The following is a 19,488-nucleotide window of genomic DNA, read 5'->3' as shown; positions in this document are numbered from 1 at the left end:
GGGAGAGCAACAGGTCACATGGGTGTCCATAAAACCACCTGCGTGATCCTGGCATGTCGTCTTGGAATGATGTGCATGTTCAAACGGGCTGACATCCTTTGTAAGTATGTTAAATTGCCTCGTTAGTTCCCGTAAGGGTATTTTAGTTCTGGTGGGGCATAAAACAGAAGGGATTCCTGAACGGACTTCCGGGTTAACGCCAACAGCTAATGGCGGATTCTCTCCGAGCTCCGGAGAGAATCGGCTCCGTGGGAGACGGGTCCTGTCGCGACGGCGACGCGGGGGCCCTTAAAAACCACAGGCGCTGAAGCCTGTGGACGTGGCGGCTCAGTGGGCATCGTTTGCGCCCCCCCAACCCGCAAAGAAGCCTTTTTAAAGGCTTTGGAGTGGGGGAAGGTGAGCGGCGTGGTGCTGGGAGCAGATCGCAACTTCTACGGAGTGAAGCCGCAAGCCATGGCTGGAGAGCGTTGACTTTTTTCCTTGAAATTAGAACTGTAAAGCAACAACCCGTGAGTAACAAGAAATTTGGATTTAAAAATAATTTCCTGAAATTCGGTACGACCGGGGGAGGTGTCAAAAGGAAGTCCGCCCCCCCCACTCATGTAGATATTTGGAAGCAAGAGTTAAATAACTGAGGTCGAAAGATAATTCTGTTTTTGTGTGAAACGAACGCTATCAATTCCACGATTTGGAAACAATTAAGAATAACCCTTACTTTAAGAAAGGAAGAGAAATTGACTGGCAAACCCCCTCCCCCCGAAACCCGGGAGGGTTCCGTGAAAGAGTTGGCCGTGGAGTCTTAAGAGTTTGACAGCTGTCAAACGAGCTGTCAAATAAGAAAAAGCTGTATATGGATACTTTGGCTGGTTATTCGGGTCGTATTTGGCTTTGAGTTGTTGGAAACAAAGAGGAAACAAATTAAACAAAGTAACTTGACTGTTGGAGGAAAAATACTAAGTAACTAAATCCCTCTAGAGGGGAATTAGAGACATTACAATGGCGGCAGATGGAAAAATACAGGCAGAGCTAGAGAGAATGTTTTGTCTGGTGGAAAGATTACAAGAACAGCAAAATGCCTTCACAACAGGTGTTGTGGCCTTGAGCCTTAAAGTAGACAAATTTGTTGGCGGCACAAAGGAACTGACTCAAAACACTCTGGCAGTCGAACAAGAAAATAAAGATGTTGTTTTAAAGGAGGAAGAAGGAGGAGCTGAAAAATCTGCAGAGAAAGAGGATAATCAGAAGCCTTTGAAAATGGATTATAAGGAAGACAAGTTTTGGATGACAGAAACATGCTTTGAAATTGAAACGGAGGACTGTAGAAATTTCTTTATGGGAAGAATGGAAGGCCATGGGATTACAAAGTTGTACAAGGCGGAAGATGGGGCCTTTGGACTACTTGGGACTTTTGGACTTAAAAGAAATATGAAACAGCACCCGGGCCCCACTTTCGAGTATGGAGATCTGGCTGGAAGAGATGCAGGTCCTATTGGGACAGAGCTCCTTCGAGACATGAGGTTCAAGATAAAGGACTGTCAACAAAACCGGCTGAGAGGGATTGAGAAGGAATTAAGAGCCTCGGACGTGAGGGATCCAGGCTGAGAACCGACAGGATAATGGACATTTTTTGGGGACCAAAACCGGGAACGGGGGGAGGAAAGTAGGGATTGTAAAGGGTGTATAATTAGAATTTAAGGTTTTTTGTAATTTGGTATTTTTATAAAAATTGGGAAATCGTTGGAAGGGAACTTGGGTCGACCTTAGAAAAGAAGGTATTGAGGGGTATTCTGCCCAAACCAACTAGATGGATAAAACGTATAAGGTAAAAATTAAGTATATATAATTTTGAAAGTTAAGTATATAAGCTAAAACAATAAGAACTTGCTGATTTAGATATGGGAACTGGGATACAAGAATGGGAGGGAAGGGGAAGTCTGCAAAAGGGTTAAGAAATTAAGGATATGAAAATATACATGTTTGTGTTTGTGTTTGTCTGTCTATGTTGTGGACTGTGTGTTTTTAAAATTGTGTAAAATTCAATAAAAATTATTATTAAAAAAAACAAAAAAAAAAAAAAACAGAAGGGATTCCTGAAGGAGCCCTTTTGGAGTGGCAGCAATGAGTGTGTCTCTGTGGAAGTTTCAGCTTCGGCCTGCTGCATGTGTGCACCTGCAAGTTCAGGAACAGTTGTGGAAAATACTTGTGCGTGTCCATGGGCATGTGTTTGTGTATGGTGTCGTGGGCTGCCTAAGTGCGACATGCATAAAATACAATTGTATACTAGGATGTAGTGTGTTGGATTTCTGTTGTGCTCTGTGTGCATTGATTATGTGTTAGTACTGACGGGTGTGTGTATGTGTGGGGGGGCACCATCCATATAAAGCACATCCATCGCTCATTTTAAGCATGCCTTCTCCCAGAGAATTCTGGGACCTGTAATTAGTTAAGGATGCTGAGAGCACTAAACGAGCTTTAAATGTATGGCGTTTGTGGTATATGGCAGGGGTGGGGAACATTTTTCACTCCAGGAGCCACTCTCCCTTCTGGGTAACTTTCTGGGGCCCACATTCCTATAGCAGACAAGGCCAGAGACAGAAACGCGTGGAGGAAGGAATGCGAATTTAACCTTTGTACAGTGGGCTAATTTCCCTCTAGGCCAGAGCTTTCTATGTTGGGGGACACACTTTTAAGATACGCATTATTTCGCAACACAGTAATTAAGTTCTATTAGCAAACCAGAGGTTAAACTAAACCCCTTTCCAACCCCGGGTAGGAGCGCAGGGAGCGTTCGCACGACACAACTGCAGCTGATACACTAACACACAGTTTGGAAAGCTCTGATTTAGGCAAACAAAAGCCATTATCCGATATCAAGAGCACCTTCCAGACAAAGCACTCCCGGATACTGTGAAGTAGGGCCAGTGAGGGATGTGGCCTGAGGAGAGGTGTGTGGCCTCTGGAGAGTTCTGAGGGCCAAGTAGAGAGGCGTGGAGGGCCGCATTCAGCCCCAGGCCCCAGGCCCCATACATACCCCATGTATCAGATCATTTGTGACAGGATAAAAGAACATGCAAAAGCTGTGTCAGTGAATTTGTGTTTTGGAGGTTGTGGTCCGACTTCCTTTGCAAATGATGGGGAAATGCAAAGGCCAGAGGGAGCTATGTTTACATGATAGCGGTGCACGGAGTGTGTGTGTGTGTGTGTGTGTGTGTGTGTGTGTGTAATATTGGCAAGTAAGGTGCTGGAGGAGACTCTTGAGAGTCCCGTGGACTGCAAGAAGATCAAACCTATCCATTCTGAAGGAAATGAGTGCTCACTGGAAGGACAGATTGTGAAGCTGAGGCTCCAATACTTTGGCCACCTCATGAGAAGAGAAGACTCCCTGGAAAAGACCCTGATGTTGGGAAAGATGGAGGGCACAAGGAGAAGGGGAGGACAGAGGACAAGATGGTTGGACAGTGTTCTTGAACTGCGGGAGGTAGTGGAGGACAGAGGTGCCTGGCGTGCGCTGGTTCATGGGGTCACAAAGAGTCGGACACAACTAAACGACTAAACAACAACAACAACAAAGGAAGAATCTTGAGAGAACTGAGTTCTGACAGCTCAGCTGGTAGAGCGTGAGACCCTTAAACTCAGGGTTGTGGGTTCAAGTCCCACGTTGGGCAAAAAGATTCCTGCATTGCAGGGGGTTGGACTAGATAACCCTTGTGGTCCCTTCCAAATCTACAATTCTATGGTTCTATCTAATTGACCAAAGGTTCATACCACATCCCTTCCTTTTCTTAAATGCAAGCAGAGTCACAATGAAGGAAAGCGCTTTAGATAGTCTTATGAATTCTGGATGCACTTGAGCCACTCCTTAATTCCCACGCCATTCCTTCTATATCAAGGGAAGCCCTTCTTTAGATGTTGCCCATTTGCAATGTTGGATTGGGTTGGTGGCGGCTCAAGTCCAGTATCCGGAGGGCACCCTTGTTCTGCCTCCGGATGAACAATGTACACAAATGTTGGGACCCACAGAGACCTCTACACCCCCTGCCCCAAAGGCAGAATCCTAAGCAAACAGACCTACCCCAAAACCATTACTAACACAGAGATGCTGTGCGGCTCACACCTCAAACCCCATTGTGTACCCCCACACTCAAAAAAACCAACATGCGATATATAAATACAGCCTTCTCTCCACAGCAAAAATTCAGATGCACATTCCTCGCGGCAATATTTGGCGAGGCAGTATAAACAGAAGCGGATCCGCTTGTCATGTCATATCAGTGGCATAATCCCTCTGCTCTCTGTACCTGCCAGATCCCATCTCCCATTTCACACCCTGCATGATACACACACACACACACACACACACACACACCCCAAATACCCAGACACATAACAGATGACATCACAAAGTGATGCGCACACAGTTACCCCCGGCACAGCGCTCCTGCTAAACAGTCTCACACCTCGCACATGGAATCCTGCGTCCCTCACCCATTGCCCACGCTACCTGTGCCGGTGACCTCCGTGGAAACATCTGATCAATGCACAAGCCCACCCAACTCTCCAGCACACCAAATATCCTCCTTTCTGTGTATGTTTCAGGAAGAAAAAACCCTGAATACATTCAAGCACATTACACACACACACACACACACACGGTTGAGGCTAACTCTCTTTTTCTCAGAAATTAACGGGCCTTTGTTAGCTATATTTATTCATTTCAATGGGGTTGCTCTGAGCAGGACCAGCACCGATGCAATCTACAGGCCCCAGCTGACTGCACAACCTGGCCTTTGGAAAGGCCGTGTACACAGATACCTTCAGCTTCGGCACCCCTCCTTTGCACACCTGTCAACACAACCACATAGGCATTTTCCACAACAGCTCCGCAGCACAAATCCCAGCAACCGAGTGATAGGCAGGCACGGTTACGAGAGCCTTCTGCAGGCAGGGACCCACGCAAGAACTGCGCTCCGCTCCTCACGGCGGACCCATGCTCCCTCTCAAATTTCTCCTCTGCAAGCTGCATTCGTGGATAGAACATTGCACCGGAATATTTCCATTCTGCACAACGCGCAGCATTCGCACGACCCCCTCCTGACAGCACCACACACGGAGGGATAATTCCCACACACAGCTTGATGGGCACATGTGCAAAAAAAAACAACCCAATATATATATGTATCTCAGATCTGCATCAGAGGGAATGGCACACGCTATATATATATAAAAAAACAATCTTCATGTGCCATTCCCTCTGCTGCAGATCTGATCTTTCCCCCCCCCCTCAACCCCACCAAACGCCCACCTTGCGCCCAGCTACCCAGGCGGGCCCGATCCCCGCCTGATCCTTCCCCACCAGCAGCATCCTTTATTCAGAGACCCTTCCTTCACCTGTTTTCTCCGAAGACATCTCTGCCGCTGCTCTCGACGTGGCTGCCACTCTGTGTCTGTTGTGGAGGCGGGTTGGGGGGGGTTAGAGACCCACCGGAGGAGGGAGGGAAAGCTCTTTGCGTCACCCCCCACCAGAAAAAGCCTCCCTCGCCGTCTCCTCCTGTCTCTGCCTTGCTTTGCCTCCCTCCCTCCTTCTTTCTCTCTCTCCCTCCTTCCCCGGACGAGCCACGCGGCTCTTGCTGTCCCTGCGAAGATGATGGGGGGCGATGGAGCGAGAAAGAGGCGCGCGCGGGTGGGGTGTTGGGGGGGGGGGAGAGTTAAAGGGCCAGGCGGCTTCACGGGCAACCCACGGAGCCCACCTCTCGGGTGTTTTTCTCCTGCGGTGCGGGATAGCTCGCTTTCAGACCCAGGAGGACTTTTAAGGGTCTCTGACATACATTTATATATACAGGAAGCTGCGTTGTAGTTATTGGTCCCATCCAGCTACATATTGTCAGCTCTGACTGGCAGCAGCGGGAGATGCCAGGGATCGAACTTGGGATTTTCCGCATGCAAAGCAGATGCTCTACCTATCAGAGCTGGAAAGGATCCCCCAAAGGTCATCTAGTCCAGCCCCCTGCAAAGGCAGGAATCTCAAGTAAAGCATCCATGGCAGGTGGGCCATCCAACCGGAAACCTCCAAGGAAGGAGAGCCCACAAACCCCCAAGAGAGTCCGTCCCACTGTCAGAAAGTTCTTTCTCTTGTTTAGTTAGAATCTCCTTTCTTGTAACTTGAAGCCCTCGGTTCGAGTCCTACGGTCCAGAGCGGGAGAAAAATGAGCTTGCTCCATCTTCCATGTAACAGCGCTTGAGATATTTGAAGGTGACTATCCTATATCCTAAGGGACGCGAGTGGCGCTGTGGGTTAAACCACAGAGCCTAGGACTTGCCGATCAGAAGGTTGGCGGTTCGAATCCCCGCAACGGGGTGAGCTCCCATTGCTCAGTCCCTGCTCTTGCCAACCTAGCAGTTCGAAAGCACATCAAAGTGCAAGTAGATAAATAGGTACCCCTCAAGTGGGAAAGTAAACAGCGTTTCCGTGCGCTGCTCTGGTTCGCCAGAAGCGGCTTAGCCATGCTGGCCACATGACCTGGAAGCTGTACGCTGGCTCCCTCGGCCAGTAAAGCGAGATGAGCACCGCAACCCCAGAGTCGGCCACGACTGGACCTAATGGTCAGGGGTCCCTTTACCTTTACCTTATGCTATATCCTCTCAGTCTTCTCTTTTCCAGGCTGAGCATATCCAGCTCCTTCAGTCGTTCCTCATCAGGCTTGGTTTCCAGACCCTTGATCATCATGGTTGCCCTCCTCTGCACACATTCCAGCTTGTCGATATCCTTCTTAAATTGTGGCGCCCAGAACTGGACACAGTATTCCAGGTGTGGTCTAACCGAGGCAGAACAGAGCAGTACTATGACTTCCCTTGACCTGCACACTACACAGTCTAGAATGACATTCGCTTTTTTTGCTGATGCAAATGCATTTTGCTGATACATTTTTGCTGACGCCTTTGACTTGTGTTAAGTAAAACCCCTTACTTAACCCCTACTGAGCTCTGGGCCTTCCACAAGCCTGTTGACCCTGGCAGTGGTTGCCTTTCCAGTCAGGCTTGTTGCCTGATTCTGAAACTTTGCACTTTTCTGCCATACAGTGGTACCTGTACGGGTTAAGAACTTAATTCGTTCTGGAGGTCTATTCTTAAACTGAAACTTCTTAACCTGAAGCACCACTTTAGCTAATGGGGCCTCCCACTGCCTCTGTGCCGCCGGAGCATGATTTCTGTTCTCATCCTGAAGCAAAGTTCTTAACCCGAGATACTATTTCTGGGTTAGCGGAGTCTGTAACCTGAAGCAAATGTAACCCGAGGTACCACTGTATACACTACTGAGCCCTTCCAGTGTGGTGTAGTGGTTAAGATTACAGCTATAACAAAGGCGGCATTTTTTCATCTCCGCCAAGCTAAGCAGTTGGCCCCTTATCTCTCTCGCCCTGATCTAGCAACTGTGATCCATGCGGCGGTCACCTCCAGACTGGATTATTGTAACTCGCTCTACGTGGGGCTGCCCTTGAGACTGACTCAGAAACTCCAGCGGGTGCAGAATGCCGCGGCGAGACTCCTTATGGGGTCTTCGCTGCGAGATCACATTCATCCGGTACTATACCAGCTGCACTGGCTCCCGGTGGAGTATAGGATCAGGTTTAAGGTGCTGGTTTTAACCTTTAAAGCCCTATACGGCCTAGGACCCTCGTACCTACGGGACCGCCTCTCCTGGTATGCCCCACAGAGAAACCTACGGTCTGCAAATAAAAACATCCTCAAGGTCCCAGGCCTCAGAGAGGTTAGGCTGGCCTCAACTAGAGCCAGGGCCTTCTCGGCTGCGGCTCCAATCTGGTGGAATGCTCTGTCACAAGAGACTAGGGCCCTGCGGGACCTGACATCTTTCTGCAGGGCCTGCAAGACAGAGTTGTTCCACCAGGCCTTTGGTCAGGGCACAGCCTGACTCCCTCCTCTGGCAACCTGCACAGAATTTTGCCTAATCGGTTGCCATCAATTTGATTTTAATTAATTTTATAATGAAATATTTTTAGAATGTGTGATTATCTGACTGTTTGATTATTTGATTGTTGTTAGCTACCCTGAGCCCGGCTTCGGCTGGGGAGGGCGGGATATAAATAAAATTTATTATTATTATTATTATTATTATTATTATTATTATTATTATGAGTGGTAGACTCGTAATCTGGGGAACCGGGTTCGCGTCTCCGCTCCTCCACATGCAGCTGCTGGGTGACCTTGGGCTAGTCACACTTCTCTGAAGTCTCTTAGCCTCACTCACCTCACAGAGTGTTTGTTGTGGGGGAGGAAGGGAAAGGAGAATTTTAGCTGCTTTGAGACTCCTTAGGGTAATGATAAAGTGGGATATAAAATCCAAATTCCTCTTCTTCCTCTTCCTCTTCCTCTTCTTCTTCTTCCTCCTCCTCTTCCTGCCCCACAGCACACAAAGGGTGTGTTCTAGACCATGGGTAGGCAAACTAAGGCCTGGGGGCCAGATCTGGCCCAATTGCCTTCTGGTTTGTTTTGCTCTTGTTTTTATTATCTATTTTGTGTTTTTATATTGTGTTTTTACACTGCGAACTGCCCTCAGATCTTTGGATGAAGGGTGGCATACAAATTATTTGATGATGATAATGATGGTGATGATGATGATAGGTGTACAGTGGTACCTCTGGATGCGAACGGGATCCGTTCTGGAGCCCGTTCACATCCTGAAGAGAACGCAACCCATGTCTGCGCGGGTCGCAATTTGCCGCTTCTGTGCATGCGCATGACGTCATTTTGAGCATCTGCGCATGCTTGAGTGGCGAAACCCGGAAGTAACGCGTTCCATTACTTCCGGGTCGCTGCGGAGAGCAACCTGAAAATCCTCAACCTGAAGCAACTTTAACCTGAGGTATGATTGTAGATTTGCCTCTCGCACCTGCTTGCCATTGGGGTCTGGTTGGCCACTGCGAAAAGAGGATGCTGGAATTAAAGAAAGAGGGAGCTTAAATAAAGATGGAAAGAAGAAAAAGTTCCTACCAGAGAAGAATGGCAGATCAAGTTGATGGATTATGCCGAAATGGCTAAAATGACCGGAAGAATCAGAAATGAGAAAGACAAAAATTTTAATAAGGAATGGGGAAAATTTATAACTTATTTTATTGTAAACAGTTAAAATCGTTTGTAGGATTGGAATATCACTTGTAGTTTAATGGTGAATTTTGGATACAATGGAGAGATAGAAGATTTGGATTATTATAAAAGATGCAGGGGGAAATGATTAACAGTAAGACCCACAAAGGGGAGGACAGAAGTCCAAGAGATCCTTTGGAATCTTGCTTTTATGTTGTGTGCTGGATATGTGATGTAAAATTTCAATGGAATCTTTTTGCGGCTCTTCCAATTCATCAAAACAAGTTTTATTTTTTTGCTTCTAATATAGCAGGTACATCCATTATTTATTTATTTCTGACCCCTTGAAATCTCCCACGTCTTCCTCCTTTAAAAGTGGGGGTCAGGGTAACCTGGGAGGGGTTTGCAAAGGGGTAGATGGAATTGGTGGGGAAGGGTAGGGGCCCCCTAGCAGGGGCGTAGCAATGGGGGTGCAGGCAGCACCGGGTGTCAGGCTGAAGGGGGGGATACCATTTGGTGCGCGCCCCGTGACTCCCCAAAACCCAGCGAGCGGCAAAGCCGCTGCTACCACTCTCTCTTCTTCCCCTGGCTCGCTGTAGGCTTGGGAGTCGTGGGGAGGGGGCAAATGGGTTGCAAAAGAGTGATCCCATCCCCAAACTAAGCTGCCTTCCCCATCCATAGAATCATAGAATCATAGAGTTGGAAGAGACCACAAGGGCCATCGAGTCCAACCCCCTGCCAAGCAGGAAACACCATCAGAGCACTCCTGACATATGGTTGTCAAGCCTCTGCTTAAAGACCTCCAAAGAAGGAGACTCCACCACACTCCTTGGCAGCAAATTCCACTGTCGAACAGCTCTTACTGTCAGGAAGTTCTTCCTAATGTTTAGGTGGAATCTTCTTTCTTGTAGTTTGGATCCATTGCTCCGTGTCCGCTTCTCTGGAGCAGCAGAAAACAACCTTTCTCCCTCCTCTATGTGACATCCTTTTATATATTTGAACATGGCTATCATATCACCCCTTAACCTCCTCTTCTCCAGGCTAAACATGCCCAGCTCCCTTAGCCGTTCCTCATAAGGCATCGTTTCCAGGCCTTTGACCATTTTGGTTGCCCTCCTCTGGACATGTTCCAGTTTGTCAGTGTCCTTCTTGAACTGTGGTGCCCAGAACTGGACACAGTACTCCAGGTGAGGTCTGACCAGAGCAGAATACAGTGGCACTAATACTTCCCTTGATCTAGATGCTATACTCCTATTGATGCAGCCCAGAATTGCATTGGCTTTTTTAGCTGCCGCGTCACACTGTTGGCTCATGTCAAGTTTGTGGTCAACCAAGACTCCTAGATCCTTTTCACATGTACTGCTCTCAAGCCAGGTGTCACCCATCTTGTATTTGTGCCTCTCATTATTTTTTTTGCCCAAGTGCAATACTTTACATTTCTCCCTGTTAAAGTTCATCTTGTTTGTTTTGGCCCAGTTCTCTAATCTGTCAAGGTCGTTTTGAAGTGTGATCCTGTCCTCTGGGGTGTTAGCCACCCCCCCAACTTCCATCCCTCCCACTTCCAGGCAGACAGTGGTGGATTTAACTTTCCACATCAACATCAAGGGCTCCCTTGTATTGCATATAATTTTCTTTCTTTTCCCCCCCCAAAAAATTATTGGTTTTCCAAATTTACAACAAGCACACATAGAAAAAAAAACATTACAATATTAAAACGAAAAAACAAGCAAACATATAAACGCCTAACTGTTTGAAGCCCTCTTTAATTTTCATTGTTAAATGACTTCCTCAAATCCCCCCTGAGTTTCCATAAATCTCATTGTAGCAGTTTTCCAATATCCACTTTCTAAAAAACTTAACTTATTCAAATTGCTATCTTTCTTTCTCTTAATGATAATTTCAATCCATAATGTTATACAATTCAACATATTTTACTCCTAGGCCAATTTGGTACTTACAAATAGTTCTACTTATATTATATTAGAATATCTAGCTAAATAATCCTTAAATTTCTTCCAAACTTCTTGATATGCCTCCTCTTTCTGATCGCGGATCCTTCCAGTCAGGTCAGCCAGCTCCAAAAAGTCCATCATCTTCATCTGCCATTCCTCCACTCTTGGTATTTCTTGCAATTTCCAATTTTTGGCTAACAAAATTATTGCTGCAGTTGTGGCATACAAAAACAATCTAACATCTTTTTTGGGCAATTCCAATCCTGCATATAACTTTCTTAATGGGGGGGGGGTACGTTCCTGAATTCCACAGCGATTCCCGCCCCCCGCCCCCCAATCAAGAGTGGTTTTGTACAACACTCACAGAGACACAGTGGCCCTAGAATAAAATAACAAATAAGGAAATGGGGTGGGTACCCCACAAAAAAATAATAGAATTGTAGAATTGGAAGGGATCTCCAAGGCTCATCTAGTCCAACCCCGTGGCGTGCAGGAATCTCATCCAAAGTAATCCAGGTATTGATTGGAGGAAATTATTGCGGCTCCTGATGGAGAGCGCGTGGTGCTTAATGTTTCGCTGACAGTTCTGCGTTTCAAAATATCATTCAAAGAAGCACGTGGGAGCTAGTAACCACTTTCTGCGTTGTCTCGCAGGGTATGGGGGAGCGGGGGGGGGGAGCCTTTCGTTCAATTTTCTGCAATGCTGCTTAATTTTCTGCAAAGCTGCGGCGCTCCGTTGCAAGACGTGGTTGGGCTCTCCTGACGCCAAAGGATGCAGCGACTTGCATCTTTGGCTGCCGAGCAGGAGAGCACAGGCAGCCGGAAGTCCATGGACCGCGCAGACAGCAGCAGCAGCAGCTTCTTTCGAGAAAGGAAGTGGGAGGCGTCTCTCTCTCTCTCTCTGCAACCCCCCCTCTGGCACCTGGAAGAATAGAGTAAGTGAGCGAGAGAGTTAAGGGAGGAGGATGGCACGGGGACAGATCTCCTGGCCTGTGGCTGCTGTTTCTTTGGAGCGCTGCAAGGAAGAACTGCACCTCTGAGCATCACTTGGGGCCTTTAGGAAGGAGGAGATTTGTTCAGGTACCCAGCCAAGGCCGGTGGCTGATGCATCACCCTCTGCCAAAATGTGGGGCTTTCAGAGGCTGCTGTCCAGAGGATTGGGGGGTGGAGGGTGACGGTGGTGGGATCTGTCTGCCCTCTGCGATGGGACCTCCTAATGAATGGCGATCGCCTGCAGCCTGATGGAGCCTTAAGGAGACTCAGCAAATGCAACCCCACCCCATTTTGCAGGAAGCTCTCCCAGCGTTGCAGTCGATTCATGTGAGGCCTGATCTACGCAGGCAGCCAAATGAGGTGGTAGAGCAGATCTGAAGAAGAGATCTAAGGCTGGATCAGGCGCTGAGGCTTTGGGGCTAGCCGATCGAAAGGTCGGCGGTTCGAATCCCCGCAGCGGGGTGCGCTCCCGTTGCTCGGTCCCAGCGCCTGCCAACCTAGCAGTTCGAAAGCACTCCTGGGTGCAAGTAGATAAATAGGGACCGCTTACAAGCGGGAAGGTAAACAGCGTTTCCATGTGCGGCTCTGGCTCGCCAGAGCAGCGATGTCACGCTGGCCACGTGACCCGGAAGTGTCTCCGGACAGCGCTGGCCCCCGGCCTCTTAAGTGAGATGGGCGCACAACCCTAGAGTCTGTCAAGACTGGCCCGTACGGGCAGGGGTACCTTTACCTTTTACCTCCCAGCGTTGCAGTCGATTAATGTGAGGCCTGATCTACGCAGGCAGCCAAATGAGGTGGTAGAGCAGATCTGAAGAAGAGATCTAAGGCTGGATCAGGCCAGTGGCGCACCTAGTGCAGCATTCTGCTCTCCGGCCAGAAACCCCTTAGCATCACCTTTCCGAGAAGAAAGTGAGCCCTCCTGCAACATTACTGCAGATCTGAGGAGGATAGAAGCTCCAGGCCACAACAGAGCCTTTGCTTCCCTCCTCTCTCCCAGCCCTGCTTCTTATGAAGGGGCATAGCCAGTATTTATGTTAGGAAAAGGCAGGGCACTCATCTTCTGTCTGGCTCTGTCTAGCAGAATCGGAATGATATGTCTCAACAAGAGATGTTTTAAATTATTTTCTTTTGACCCCACGTGCTGAGAAAAATCTGTCAGAATCTTTCTACAATTTCTACTTTTAGTTAAGTATTTTTAATTGCTTTACTTCATTTAAGGGGGGCAGCTTGCCCTCCCCGGCTACGCCTCTGGGTGACAGACCCCTCATGTTAGTCATATAAGTCTCTGTATCTCTTCATAGGAACCTAGGACTCCGTTTTGCCCAGTCAGGGTGTTGGCCCACCTACCCCAATATTGTCTACACTGACTGGCAGCAATTTATCTCCAGGGTCTCATGCGTGGGAGGGGGGTGTCTTTCCCAGCTGGGACGCTGGTGGTGCTGAAGTCTAAACCACTGAGCCTCTTGGGCTTGCCAATCAGGTCAGCAGTTTGAATCCCCACTACAGGGTGAGCTTCCGTTGCTCTGTCCCAACTTCTGCCAACCTAGCAGTTCGAAAGCACACCAGCGCAAGTAGATAAATAGGTACCACTGTGGGCGGGAAGGTAAACGGTGTTTCCATGCACTCTGGCTTCCGTCATGGTGTTCTGTTGCACCAGAAGCACTTTAGTCCTGCTGGCCACATGACCTGGAAAGCTGTCTGTGGACAAATGCCGGCCCCCTCGGCCTGAAAGCGAGATGAGCACCGCAACCCCATAGTCGCCTTTGACTGGGCTTAACCATCCAGGGGTCCTTTACCTTTCCCAGCCCTGCCTAGTGATGCCACAGGGGACTGAACCATGTGGCACTGCAGATTGTGCCATTTGGAGTTCCTTTTGAGACATCCAGAAACTCTCCCAGAATCTTCTTCCTCAGTTCAGCTCATCTGTTGGTAAATTCCCATGTGGGAATGAACCCCTTGCCCATGCCACTTCTGCTTAAAATATTTCTTGAAGAATTAACATTACAACTTATGCAACTACTGGTCTGAGGAAAATGAAACTATATACAGAAAATCATTCCTCATCTGTGCTCTCCAGCCATCTGGCCAAGGTAACAGCTACAGGTCTCCCCTCCAGAGCATGTCTAATAAAGAAGTCTGTTGCTAAGGAAACCCTCTTGCTGGGGAAGACCTGTTGCAGGGAGAAACTTGTTGCTAGGGGCAAAACTATGCAAGGATCATTTCAAGTCTGTTTTTAGATTACACTAACACTGGGGAGCTTCTGCATGCACAGGGGTAAGGGGCTTCTTGGTAGTGGCACCCACCCTGAGGAACACCTTCCCATCAGATGTAAAGGAGATAAGCAACGACAGTCATTTCTCGGGTTGAAGTTGCTTCAGGTTGAGCGTTTTCGGGTTGCGCTCCACGGCAACCCGGAAGTAATGGAATGCATTACTTCCAGGTTTCGCCGCTCGCACGCACAGACGCTCAAAATGGCATCATGCGCATGCGCAGAAGCGGCGAATTGCAACCTGCAGACGGTTTGCTTTCGCTTCAGGATGCGAACGGGGCTCTGGAACGGATCCCGTTCACATCCAGAGGTACCACTGTATAAAACCTTTCGAAGACACCTGAAGGCGGCCCTATATAGGGAAGTTTTTAATGGTTTATTATGTTTTTAAATATGCTGGAAGCTGCCCAAGTGGCTGAGTCAACCCAGTCACATGGGTGGGGTACAAATACTAAAATTATTGTTGTTATTATTTCTCTCTTCCAAATCTTGCAGTCCAAAAGAGGAAGACTTCCAGCGAGAACTCCAAGAAGATGGAGAAGAATCACCATAAAAGATGGAGCTCCGCCAGCTGTGCTGTGGGAGCTGCTTCCAGCTTCGCCACCACGCTGGTGACCTTCCCCGTCTACAAGACCATTTTCCGCCAGCAGCTCCACGCCTTGTCCATCACGGAGGCCATCAGCCAGCTGCGCCAGGAGGGTCTTGCCGGCTTCGCACGAGGCATTGCCCCTCCGCTCCTGGCCAGGACGCTGCAGGGGGCCTTGATGTATGGCACCCATGACAACCTCCTCCGTGCCTTCTCAGACAGGTCCCCCGGGCCTTACTCGCTGAGAGACCGAGCCTTTGCAGGCCTCCTTTCAGGCTTCCTGGAAGCGCTGGCCTTTGGCCCCTTCGAGAGGGTCCAGAATGTTCTCCAGGACGGGCGGACCCTGAGGAGATTCCCCACAACCTGGAGCATCCTGGAGGAATTCAACTCCTACGCCCCCAAGGAGAGGCTGGCCCTGGGCTACTACCGAGGCCTCAGCCTCATCCTGACCCGCAATGGCCTGGGCTGTGCCCTCTACTTCTCCTTCAAGGACCCCCTCCGCGATGGCCTGTCTGACAGGGCCTTGCCCCGCTGGCTCCCCGCCCTGGTGTCGGGCAGCGTGAACGGAACCGCCATCTCCTTCCTCCTCTTCCCTCTTGGCGTCCTCATCGCCAACGTGCAGTCTCAGGTGGGGAAGGAGGAGACCCTCAGACTCCCGGCGACGGCTGCAGCCGTCTGGAGGGCTCGGGGCAGGAAAGCCACGCTCCTCTACAGAGGAGGGTCCCTGCTCATCCTCCGGGCCGGAGTCACATGGGGCCTCACCACAGCCATCTATGACTTGCTTGTGGACATCAGGGGCTAGGAGCCCCTATCCCATCCCGTTAAGGCCTTCCCAGAGCGGGGGACATTATTCCGGGCCAGGCCAGAGAGGAAAGGTCCCCGTAGGGGAGGCAGGGAGAGGAAAACAGCACGGAAGACTGTTAAGTTGTGGGTAGACATAGCAGACGACGCAGCGATTCTCCAAACAGCTCTTTATTTGTAAGCTGGAACAGAACTGAACTGAAGGGTTCGGCCAGCCTGCTTATATAGAGCTCCAGTACAACGTAACTGTAACAACTTTCTGTAACTATCCAATCACTGAATGTCACTTTCGATCCCTTATTTGCATATGTGGACCTGAACTACCGTATTTTTCGCACCATAGGACGCACTTTTTCCCTCCTAAAAAGCAAGGGAAAATGTGTGTGCATCCTATGGAGCGAATGCAGGGGGGAGGCAGGCGGGAAAAGCCCCCAAGAGCCGCACACAAGCTCCGTGCGCTCTTGCGGGCTTTTCCACAGGAGGGAGAAGGGACTGACTGGCCGCATCAGTCCCTTCTCCCACCTCCCAGGAAAGCCAGGAGAAGCCGTGCAGCCCTTTTAAAGTGCGCGCGGCTTCTGCCGGTTTTGCGGGAGGTGGGGGAATTCCTCCACCTCCCAGAAAAGCCAGGAAAGCCCTGCGCAGAGTCTCCCGGCAAGGAGAGGCTGCGTGGGGCTAAAGGGGAAGGCAAAACAGCGAGCGGGATCCACCCCGCTCGCTGCCTTGCCTTCTTCCATAGCTGCGCGCAACCCCTCCGCAAGGAGAGGCTCCGCGGGGCTAAAGGGGAAGGCAAAACAGCGAGCGGGATCCACCCCGTTCGCTGCCTTGCCTTCTTCCATAGCTGCGCGCAACCCCTCCGCAAGGAGAGGCTCCGCGGGGCTAAAGGGGAAGGCAAAACAGCGAGCGGGATCCACCCCGTTCGCTGCCTTGCCTTCTTCCATAGCTGCGCGCAACCCCTCCGCAAGGAGAGGCTGCGTGGGGCTAAAGGGGAAGGCAAAACAGCGAGCGGGATCCATCCCGCTCGCTGCCTTGCCTTCTTCCATAGCTGCGCGCAACCCCTCCGCAAGGAGAGGCTGCACGGGGCTATGGCTTCTTTAGCCCTGCGCAGCGTCTCCCGGCAAGGAGAGGCTGCACGGGGCTAAAGGGGAAGCCAAAACAGTGAGCGGGATCCATCCCGCCCCCTGCCTTGGCTTGCTCCATAGCTGCGCGCAACCCCTCCGACAAGGAGAGGCTGCACGGGGCTATGGCTTCTTTAGCCCTGCGCAGCGTCTCCCGGCAAGGAGAGGCTGCATGGGGCTAAAGGGGAAGCCAAAACTTGGCTTGCTCCATAGCTGCGCGCAACCCCTCCGGCAGGGAGAGGTTGTGCGCACCCTGTACGCTGCTCTTTGGGGCTGGGGGGGGGGAAAGATTTTTTTCTTGATCTCCCCCCCTAAAAACTGGGTGCGCCCTATGGTCCGGTGCGCCCTATGGTGCGAAAAATACGGTATCTACAGTATCCCCCTGCTGGCCCAGGGCGAGAACTTCAGTATATAATATAACAAGGACAATGTTTAATCTTGGGGTGAGGTGGGGAAGAACTGGGAAGAGACCCAGTTCTAGAGCAAAACAGCAGGTGGAAAATACAGGTCGCAGAATCCTCTGCAGAAACCTGAAGCTGATGGAGAAACACCTGCTGATCTTGCCACCTAAGGCCTTCTCCTCGATCCAGTCTGTGCCTCCGACTGCAGTCCTCAGCACCATCAGAAGTGGTTCCCATTGAGATGGGGACCTGCCTCTGAGGAACAGGCGCTTGCCTGGGGCTGGGCAGGACCAAAACTGGAGGTCCACACCTCAGGTTCTTCCTTTTCGTACTATATGCGGGCAGTGCTGGTTTTCTAGAAAAAGAGGTGCCGCAACTCACCATGAATGCCTCCCTCATTCTCTTAGAATGGGAATGGTGCCCACCTGAGAAGTGCCTGAACCCACCTGAGAGGTGCCAGGTGAGCTCTAGCTGGGGGGAAAAACTTGCTGCATGCGGGTATTAATTAATTTAAGCTGCATTGTGAAACAAGCATAAGGGGAAGTCCCTTTGAACACACTGCCACTTTCTTCTGAGTAAACACAAGGGGGCTTCCACTGTTAACAAACGGAGGCAGCAAGGAACAAACAATGCAATGGTTGAATTAATTTGCACACTGAGGACTTTGATAAGCCAAACTTACCTCTGACTCTTCTGATGAAGTGGGCCTGTACTTATTGCTGCCGATATATGCACCCACATGCATACCTAGATATTCAGTATTACAGTATACAGACACAAATCGTTATGTGTAATGCAGTAAACTTTGCTTTTTTAAGTGAGCTGTATCTCTGTACTGACTAATGGCATGAATTAAACTAATTCAGTAGAAAGAACTCTTTGAATAATTACCTGAAGCTGGTCATGACTAGTCATTATTATTTTATTTAGTTATACCTGTAAATAATTTTTTTTAAAATAAATTATTTTTATTCAATTTTTCCAATACAAAATTTATACAAATCATACATCTTTTTTTATATCCATTCTCTTTTTGACTTCCCTCAACTTGCCTGATACTCCTTCCCTTCTTAATTTCTTACACATTTCTAAAACCTTTCTTCAATTATTTTTATAAATTAATTCTTAGTTTTACTCATATTCTAACATTTCTTCTTGCAGAGCTTCATTAAAGCTTACAAACGTTATTTGATTATCACTTAATTTATGCATATATTCTGTAAACTTTTCCCAATCTTCTATAAATCTCTGGTCTCGTCGATTTCGGATCCTTCCAGTCAATCTATCGAGTTCTGCATAGTCCATCATCTTCATTCTCCATTCATCTTATACCTGTAAATAAATTAAATTCAAAATGTGAAATCATTACTGTATGCCGATATGGAAAATAATAATCGAAGTCCTGGCTTCGGAGCTCCCACATTCTGCCACTGGTTGGCACTCAAAGCAGCAGTTGCAAAAGCACGCAATTAATACAGTTTACCTTTTTACCTCGGGTTAAGTACTTAATTCGTTCCGAAGGTCCGTTCTTGACCTGAAACTGTTCTTAACCTGAAGCACCACTTTAGCTAATGGGGCCTCCTGCTGCCTCCACACAATTTCTGTTCTCATCCTGAAGCAAAGTTCTTAACCCAAGGTAATATTTCTGAGTTAGCGAAGTCTGTAACCTGAAGCGTATGTAACCTAAAGCGTCTGTAACCCGAGGTACCATTGTACCTGGCAGTCAGAAACGGGCCCCTTGTCACAATTTCAAAACTCACCCATCTATCCCGCCCTAAAAATTAATCGATCCGTTGGCTGGGGGCCAGCAGACATCTGACAGGTGTTGCTAGGAAGAACACCAGCCATCGAGACAGGCGGCCTCGCAAGGCTGTTGTAAGAATAACTGCAAGAACGAATCAATGCAGGTGGGGCGCTAACAGCACGGACAAACATGTCCTGTTTACTCAGTGGTCACTTGGGGCTTACTTTCGAGTAAGCGTGGCAGGGTCGAGGAACCAAGCAAGGTTACGGGAAAGCTCAGCCGTGCTGTCATTTCGATCAGATGACAATCCATTTGGCGGCGGAGAGGGAGAGGGATCAGTCAGAGGACACGCATCGGGACAGTTCCCATGTCTAGGCAAAGACGACTTTCCCGGGCGGGAGAGGCGTTGTCAATATTCCGTTGCCCGGGGGCACCATGCACGACAGCGCGCATCGAGCCGTCGGGGTGATTTCCTGCTGGCACATGGGGGGGGCGACAGAGGGGCGCCACATCCTCGCTACTGGACCT

The 19,488-nt window shown here is 49.3% G+C and overlaps 2 protein-coding genes across 5 annotated transcripts in view; one reads left to right on the top strand and one right to left on the bottom strand.

The window, feature by feature from the left end:
* Positions 1-5,442, bottom strand: part of PRRT1 (proline rich transmembrane protein 1) — a 30,688-nt gene extending 25,246 nt beyond the window's left edge. For all 3 annotated transcript variants that reach the window (XR_013391445.1, XM_028719940.2, XM_028719941.2), the window contains exon 1: positions 5,389-5,442. Coding sequence is in view for 2 of the 3 variants with exons in the window: in XM_028719940.2 (XP_028575773.2) it covers positions 5,389-5,407 (19 nt within the window). In the remaining variant the exon portion in view is untranslated. The remainder of the gene's footprint in view (positions 1-5,388) is intronic.
* Positions 5,443-11,836: 6,394 nt separating this feature from the next.
* Positions 11,837-16,019, top strand: SLC25A53 (solute carrier family 25 member 53). Of its 2 annotated transcripts, none has more exons than XM_077922716.1 (2): positions 11,837-11,986; positions 14,809-16,019. In XM_077922716.1, exon 2 carries the CDS (start codon positions 14,847-14,849, stop codon positions 15,699-15,701), a length of 855 nt encoding a protein of 284 aa, XP_077778842.1. In that variant the 5' UTR covers positions 11,837-11,986; positions 14,809-14,846; the 3' UTR covers positions 15,702-16,019. The 2 variants fall into 2 exon arrangements, with proteins under 2 accessions (XP_077778842.1, XP_028575771.2); XM_028719938.2 differs by having other exon boundaries at positions 11,838-12,131.
* The last annotated feature ends 3,469 nt before the right edge of the window (positions 16,020-19,488 follow it).

This window comes from Podarcis muralis, chromosome 2 (genome assembly GCF_964188315.1).
Source record: "Podarcis muralis chromosome 2, rPodMur119.hap1.1, whole genome shotgun sequence".
Classification (NCBI taxonomy): Eukaryota; Metazoa; Chordata; class Lepidosauria; order Squamata; family Lacertidae; genus Podarcis; species Podarcis muralis.
The sequence above is the reverse complement of the archived record's forward strand: the minus strand, read 5'-3'. Positions and strand labels throughout refer to the sequence as shown.

Bases quoted from the DNA above. Each gene is read 5' to 3' on its own strand.
- SLC25A53 (XM_077922716.1), top strand. From the start codon at position 14,847: ATGGAGAAGAATCACCATAAAAGATGGAGCTCCGCCAGCTGTGCTGTG.